Source organism: Sinocyclocheilus rhinocerous, unplaced genomic scaffold (assembly GCF_001515625.1).
Source record: "Sinocyclocheilus rhinocerous isolate Xijiao unplaced genomic scaffold, SAMN03320098_v1.1 scaffold358, whole genome shotgun sequence".
Lineage (NCBI taxonomy): Eukaryota > Metazoa > Chordata > Actinopteri > Cypriniformes > Cyprinidae > Sinocyclocheilus > Sinocyclocheilus rhinocerous.
In genome coordinates, this window is record NW_015650700.1 from 515290 (window position 1) to 523606 (window position 8317).

Here is an 8317-nt window from a genome sequence, read left to right on the forward strand (position 1 = left end):
ATATATATTTTGCTACCAAATCATGTGCTTGTGCGACCAGCTGAGAAAGTTAGTTGCAAAAGAGCGACCAGTGGGAAGAATGAGTCTGGAGCCCTGTATAGGCTATACAGTGCATGAAAAGCAAACTGGTGCTCTTCTGTTTCTTTTGGTGTATGACTCCCCATTGTCTCGTATAAAAAGCACAATAATCGCGGTTGTCTGAAACAACCGCGGTTAGATCAAATAATTGCGATTAGACGGTTATTTAATTATCGCGACAGGCCTACCTAGGACGTTTGACAGCTGTCAGTGACATAACCCCCTACGGCCAAAGGTGGTGTGAAGCTGTGCACCAAACTTACCTGTAAGGGTTGGCTTGTATAAAGCCCGAGCCCAGGGCAAAGCTCAAGGCTTGGAATCCAAAATAAAAAGGATTCCTCTAAGGGGATAAGGCCGAGTACCAGGGCTGACAAACCCATATCCTGGCCTGTCACACAGAGACTACCTCCTGCTCTAAGAACGAGCTGCCAAGGATCTCAAGATACCCAGGGGACTTAGTAGCAACACCCTGTCTAGAAAGTGAATATGCAGAGAGTGGGGCTCAAGGTAAAAACCAGGGCCAGAGCCAACTCAGAGAAAGGGGACGAGGCCAGCATCGCGTCACCCTTACCATAAAGGTTTTTAAAAAAGGTGCACAAAGACTAGCGTGTGCACCTACCATGAATATGGACTTAGAAAAGTGCACAGAGAACTAGTGTGTGCACTTACCATAGATATGGATTTTAGAAATACCGTTACTAAAAAGCCCCAGAAACCACGGCGAGCCGGGATCTGGTGTGACTAAGACTGCTCTCGACAACTGTCTCAACGGAAGTGCCGAAAAGTTCAGAAAGAGAAACCGGCGCATCAAGGAGAAAGCCCCTCTGTTTCGTCCCAATGTCAGCCATGTTCACCCACAGATGTCTCTCCGTTACCACCATAGCCGCCATAGATCTGCCTATGGCAGTAGCGGTCTGTTTGGTGGCACGGAGAGCGAGATCTGTAGTGTGGCGCAGCTCAGCCACTTCATCAGGGGAAAGACCCTGACCTTTATCCAGGTCTTTCAGCAGGTCGGCCTGGTAGGCTTGCAAAATTACCATGGTATGCAATGAAGCCGCAGCCTGACCTGCTGCTGTGTAAGCTTTGCCAGTCAGACGAGATGTTATTTGAAGGGGTCTGGATGGCAAGGAGAGAGCCCTAAGAGAAGATGTTTCTCCCATAGCGAGATAGCAGGCTGGCGTCTCTTCAATGGGAGGCACCCTCTCATATCCGCTTTCACGCATCCCTTCGATGTTGGCATAACTAGTCTGCTGAAATCTGTGGATACGCGAAGAGAACTAATTTTTCCAAGTCTTCTCGATCTCCACATGAAGATCAGGAAGAAATGGAAGGCTCACCTGAGCTGGAGGGTTATGCATAAAGGTTTTTAAAAAAGGTGCACAAAGACTAGCGTGTGCACCTACCATGAATATGGACTTAGAAAAGTGCACAGAGAACTAGTGTGTGCACTTACCATAGATATGGATTTTAGAAATACCGTTACTAAAAAGCCCCAGAAACCACGGCGAGCCGGGATCTGGTGTGACTAAGACTGCTCTCGACAACTGTCTCAACGGAAGTGCCGAAAAGTTCAGAAAGAGAAACCGGCGCATCAAGGAGAAAGCCCCTCTGTTTCGTCCCAATGTCAGCCATGTTCACCCACAGATGTCTCTCCGTTACCACCATAGCCGCCATAGATCTGCCTATGGCAGTAGCGGTCTGTTTGGTGGCACGGAGAGCGAGATCTGTAGTGTGGCGCAGCTCAGCCACTTCATCAGGGGAAAGACCCTGACCTTTATCCAGGTCTTTCAGCAGGTCGGCCTGGTAGGCTTGCAAAATTACCATGGTATGCAATGAAGCCGCAGCCTGACCTGCTGCTGTGTAAGCTTTGCCAGTCAGACGAGATGTTATTTGAAGGGGTCTGGATGGCAAGGAGAGAGCCCTAAGAGAAGATTTTTCTCCCATAGCGAGATAGCAAGCTAGCGTCTCTTCAATGGGAGGCACCCTCTCATATCCGCTTTCACGCATCCCTTCGATGTTGGCATAACTAGTCTGCTGAAATCTGTGGATACGCGAAGAGAACTAATTTTTCCAAGTCTTCTCGATCTCCACATGAAGATCAGGAAGAAATGGAAGGCTCACCTGAGCTGGAGGGTTATGATCAGAAGATAGCGCTCATCGAGCCGGCCACGAGACACCACCCTCTTAGTCCGCTTCCACGGCAAGTCAAGCTTTGTCGTGGCGCGTTCCATAACCTCAAGCAGCTCCTCATACGCAGGGCAGGAGGTTTGAGAGGACTCAGTCTCAACTTCCTCGTCCTCATTTAACATCTGCTCTTCCTGGCTGGGAGCCAGCAGAGCACTAGCTGCTGGATCAGATGACGTCAGAGAAATAGCGTCGTCCTCCAGCAGCTCACTCTCATCCATAACTGACGAACGAGAAAGGGAAAGCCCCTTCTTCAATTCATCGGCCAGGTCCACCTGAGAACCCCATGAGCTCAGTTTCCTCCGTGCCTAAGCAGCGGCGGGTCCTGAGCCCTGAGGAACCGATGGCTGTCCCTCTTTCCTCGAAAAGAGGGCCAAACGAGAGCGGAGCTTTCTCATGGGAAAAAGCTCACTATGAACGCATGCCGCCCCTTCGAGGACGTCACGTGCGTGCTCCTCGCCCAAACAAACGACGCAAAGGTCGTGTGTGTCATCGGGTGTCAAATAACGTGGACACGGATCCACACACTTCTTAAACGCCTTGCTAGTGCTAGTGCTAGTGCTCGCCATATTAGTAACAAAAAGAACCGCGTTCTTACCAGTATGCACTTCAAACAAACAGTCCTTGAAGACGGAAAAGAGGATGAAGTGTTCTCTCGGCGCCCTTTTATACTGTGGTCGCGCCGGTAATGACGTCATAGACTGTCGCTGGCCAATATCATTGTCGTGTTTAGATGTATGCTTCAGACACCGGTCTCGCCGAAGGCGTTCCCCATAGCGACCCCTAGAGGACGCAGTTCGAAGTTCCCTCGGAAGGGAACTAAGATGATGCTGGTAAAAACAGTGCTGAACCATGAAAATGTTACCATACTTTTTAAATGGAATAAAAATATAAGTATTATTATTAATTATATATTGATCATTAATGTTAGATCATAGTGCATTACCTACATGTTAAATTAAAATGTAGAAATTACTAAAAGTTGAAATTAACACAAAGAAACAATGAACAGTCCTTATAAAGCATTTATTAACCTTAGTTAATTTTACAAATGCACTCTTATTGTGAAGTATTACCATTTCATATTGAGTCATGCTTAAAGATGGCCTTCTTTAAATATCTACAAAAAGGCCACAGCATTGAAATGACATACATGTGTATATTGCATGTATTCTCTCCCACTTTATTTGCTTCTATTTTAGAGCACTTGGTTATCTAATCAAAATAACAAAATATGATGGTCTCGTATCGGACGAGAAGCATGCACTGTAGTGTACGTTATACATATAGTTTCATTGTCGGCATCTGAAGTGTCCCATTCTGTGCAGCACGCAGCCTCACATGTCAAAACAAACAGCACGAGGTGTCAGTGATTCTGCCTCTAGAAGCCACTCTCATATTGTATAATGACAGCAGACCTTCAGCCGCTCCAGCAACGGATGCAACCCAGAAAAACTATCGGTATGGATATGGGACTAATTCTACTACTATTAAAAATATAAAACACACTAAGGTCTGATAAGCTGCTGCTTGTCTGTGTTCGCTAGAACTCATGTGCTTATATCAAAACATAGATGGTAATAAGTTTATGTGCTATTCCTGGCCACTTCTGAAGGAACCAGGCAGCAGTGGCCTCTGGTTGTTCTTAAAGAGTGAAAAAACACAGGAAAAAATAATATCATTCCCATATAGCGAGTCAGTTCTGCGTGTTATGTCATGGTATGCGCACACCAGAAGCAAAGCGGATATTCGCATTGCGTTACTCGCTCTAGATTACTCGCGGGATGTTTTTCGCGTCACTTGCACGAATAAAAACATTGCACGATAAGGAGTGTCTTTACAACAACAACAACAACAACTCATAGCTAGAATCAAGTAACAGATGCATATTTTCATCACTTACCAGATCCAATTTCCAGTCCAACTTCCTTGCTTACTTTTCTCCTTTTTTGTCCGGGCACTGTATGAATAAGAAGTTGTGTTATACATTTCGGGGTGTCCGCAGACAGTTACAATAATGTTCTCATCCATTTTCTGAAACAACCGGACATGTCAATAAGCTCTCATGCGAATTTCCTGCTCAAGTTGAAAATTTTCAACTTACATGGACGGCGTGATTGAGGAGAATATCGTCGCCCAATTCATGTCATTCTCTTTGCCCGGCGCAAATTCTTGTCTATATGCGTCTTTGCATTCACTTTGTATGTAATCTACTTGGGCAAATAATTAAATTCACTTTTGGTGTGCACATCTTGCCCATCTTGCATCTTTCAAGACCATCTTTCTTTCTCTCTCTTTGCCATGTGTGTGAGAGAAACACAGAGCACTCTCAGCCAAGTGACAGTGAGTTGGGCACCTACACACTAGACTTGGTCCTCAAATAGCCGACCGCAGTCCGGTTCCGGACCCTGGCTTGCTTCCAACCAGACCGCAAGACATCATGACAATGGTAGACCATTTTACCATTTGTAGTTTAAAGTGACTGGCAATGAAGCCATGCACACCAAAGCGCTCAGTGTTGTTTATGATAATGATCTTTTTGGCACTATATCCTCTAATATTGTCATCTAGAGCCAAACATGCTTCAGTTGAGTTGAACATGCAGAAGGTACAGTATAAGCACTGCTGAAGAGATGCTGCAGGCAGTTGTTTGTTTGTAACTGGCTCTGCTCTCTCTCTGACTGTGCTGTTTTATGGGGTGCTTCAAATGCACTTTTTTCCTCGTGTCAGTCATGGTGCCAGTGAGAGGTGGGAGGAACTGAACAAGTAGGTCAGGCAGATAGACATGAATAGCTGATTACATCACAGAGAGCCCATACACTGAGCTGCTTTTGCCAGGCCACTGGACATTAGTAATTACTAACCTAATAAACTAGTTTAGTTTTTGTGTGTGAATTGATTGCGGGATATCTGGATGTGGTTCTGTTTGTAGCCCTTATGTATGAGGTGTTTCTTGTGTCTTGTACTTCTAGACCAACACATCAATAATACTCAAATGTGAGTCAGTACAGCCTCAGAAATACCCATAATCCTCTCTAAACACCCTCCTGATTTGCATAGTCTATGTTTGGAATAGCATACTAGTGTACTATTCTTACCATTTCTGCAGTATTTACTGTACTTTTTTTTGTATGTAAGGAATAACTGCATTGGCAAAATATGTATTATACATCAAAGCATACTGCATGGATTTTGATGACAGACCTTACAGTATTTTAGATGCAAAATGAGATTGATCTGCTTGTTAGGTGAGTTATCCAATCTCATGATCTATCAGGGCTGCATGATAATAGTGGTTAAATGGTTAATCACGATTATTTTACATTAAATATAAGTAAAGAGAATGTCAACTAGCATGGTTTGCTCGCAGATTTAGTAGTGTGAAAGAAAACAGACTGGCTGTATTACTCTTTTATTGGAGCAGAATACCTCAATAGAGATCACTAAACTTCAACTTAACTGTACAGGTTTGCCAGTGTTTTCAGCTCATCAGCGCTTTTTATGCAATATGAGGTTGCCAGGTTGGGAAGAACCATTTAAAAAAAAAAATTTATTTGTTTATTTTTTAATACAATATCCCAAAATTCACAAAGTAAATAAATGTATATAAAAATAAATAAATTTATTTAATTATTTGATACTATATATTACACTCTTTGTGTACACATTTACTTTGTACATATATTTGAAAAAATACCTCTATGATCTGTAATTTAATTTCTGTGATTTCATCTATAATTACTAGCGCTAGTCCTTCAATCATATGATATATAATACAACTATATTGCACAGTGTATTGCTGATTGTGCATGACTTATTCAAACTGCAGTAGCAATTAATTTGTGTTTCTTGCTCTGTTTCAGCCATTTTTCAATTTGACTAAGCTGAGAAAACTTGGCCTAAGTGACAATGAGATCCAGCGGCTGCCGGGAGATATAGCTAACTTCAACCAGCTTGTAGAGCTAGACATCTCTCGAAATGGTAAGAAGCCCTTTGGTTTATCAGACCACTGTTTACTGTACATGTCTGTGAGAGACTTTGGCCTCCCGTGTCTTGCCCTTCCCACACGCTTCCAGCATACGCCCAGCATATTTCAGCAGCTGGGTTTCTGTGCTCCGCAATTACATACAATATTTCAGCATCATTCACAGTAATACCCAGCCTGGATCGCGGCATCTCCACGCCCAAAATTCAGTTCTTGTTTCAGCTATTTTTACTGTTTTTGATCAAGTGGCATTTTTAAAACTAGACTTCATGGTTTGTGGTGTCTTGTGGTTTCAAATGACCTGTGTCTTACTTAAAGGGATATTTCACGAAAAAATATAATTCTGCCCCCATTTACTCTCCTGCATCTCTTTCTAAACATTAGAGCTCGACTGATATGGGTTTTTTGGGGGCCGATACCGATTTTAGGGAGTAAAGAAGGCCGATATTCTTTGTGTATATTATAGTACAGTACCAGTCAAAATTTGGGACACTTTCCCATGTGTGTGTCCAAACTCTTGACTGGTACTATATATAGAATACAGTATATACATAAACAGAATATATATACATAAACACATTTTTGCAATGATCACTCAAATGTAGTGATCAAACACTTATAATGACATGACAAAGATATGTAATGGAGGCAGGGCATTTAACAATTTAACAAACTTTATTATCCAAAATGAGTCTGACATCAGTGCACTGAACAGTAAAGTTGAAGTTTATTCAACTTTATTTCAATTCAATTCCATTCAACTTTATTCCGTTAAGGTTTATTTCACTTCGGAACATTCATTCACGGATTTGCGCTTCTGTCTTCACACACAGATGAAACTTACTAGAGAAGTGTGTAGTGTGATATACAGTATCTCACAGAAGTGAGTACACCCCTCACATTTTTGTAAATATTTTATTATATCTTTTCATGTGACAACACTGAAGAAATGGCACTTTGCTACAATGTAAAGTAGTGAGTGTACAGCTTGTATAACAGTGTAAATTTGCTGTCCCCTCAAAATAACTCAACACACAGCCATTAATGTCTAAACCACTGGCCACAAAAGTGAGTACACCCCAAAGTGAAAATGTCCAAATTTTTGGACATTTTCACTTAGGGGTGTACTCACTTTTGTGGCCTGCGGTTTAGACATCAATGGCTGTGTGTTGAGTTATTTTGAGGGGACTGCAAATTTACACTGTTATACAAGCTGTACACTCACTACTTTACATTGTAGCAAAGTGTCATTTCTTCAGTGTTGTCACATGAAAAGATATAATAAAGTATTTACAAAAATGTGAGGGGTGTACTCACTTCTGTGAGATACTGTAATATACCTCTGTAAATAAATACAATTTAAATTCACGTCTCACGCACTTTAATGCCCTTTGAATGTAACGTGTACGTTCCCTTGGAACTGGAATCATGGCAGGATATCATGTGAAGTCCACTTCACAGGGCACTTACTGTCGAATAAGACAACGCTTGAATGCAGCTGCCTGAACCAAGAGACCTCCTTACTGGAGTGAAAGTGTTGGCTTGTGTCACTATCTCGCGAACGCGGCGGTGGATTCTCCTCCAAATTCGGGCGATCCATTCAGCTCGAGGAGCCGTCCCGAACTCCACCCTCCACGCGTCGGTAGCCCCCCGGGATCGCCAGATCGGTCGGCGCCCGACCACGAATTTAACCGCCCGTAACTCCCGGACCCCGGGGGCAGTCTCATTCGAAAGGGGGCCTCGAGACGTACACTCGATTCGGCGTTCGAGAGGGTTCCTCGGGCTGAAGGGATCCCGCGAATTTGGTACGGATCCGCTGCGCCGTTACGGAGATATAGCTGTTCAAAGTTTCAATGGTATTCTAAGCTTTAAAGCGTTTCATCCAGGTCGCCAGTAGCAAACAATGGAGCACGCTCAAACATGTATGACTTTATTTCTTCTTCTATACAGCATAGATGATATTTTGACATTTTTGAGCCAGACATTTAAAGTAAGTGAGGTTGAATGTTGTTTGGGTGTTTTTTAAAGTAAATATATATATATATATATATATATATATATATATATATA

The 8317-nt window shown here is 42.9% G+C and overlaps 1 protein-coding gene across 1 annotated transcript in view; it reads left to right on the forward strand.

Annotated features, from left to right (window-relative positions):
- LOC107712319 (leucine-rich repeat-containing protein 1-like) overlaps window positions 1–8317 on the forward strand; it is a 64315-nt gene that overhangs the window by 28769 nt on the left and 27229 nt on the right. Inside the window, exon 2 of the mRNA XM_016517544.1 lies at window positions 6126–6243. Coding sequence (XP_016373030.1) covers window positions 6126–6243 — 118 coding nt within the window. The remainder of the gene's footprint in view (window positions 1–6125; window positions 6244–8317) is intronic.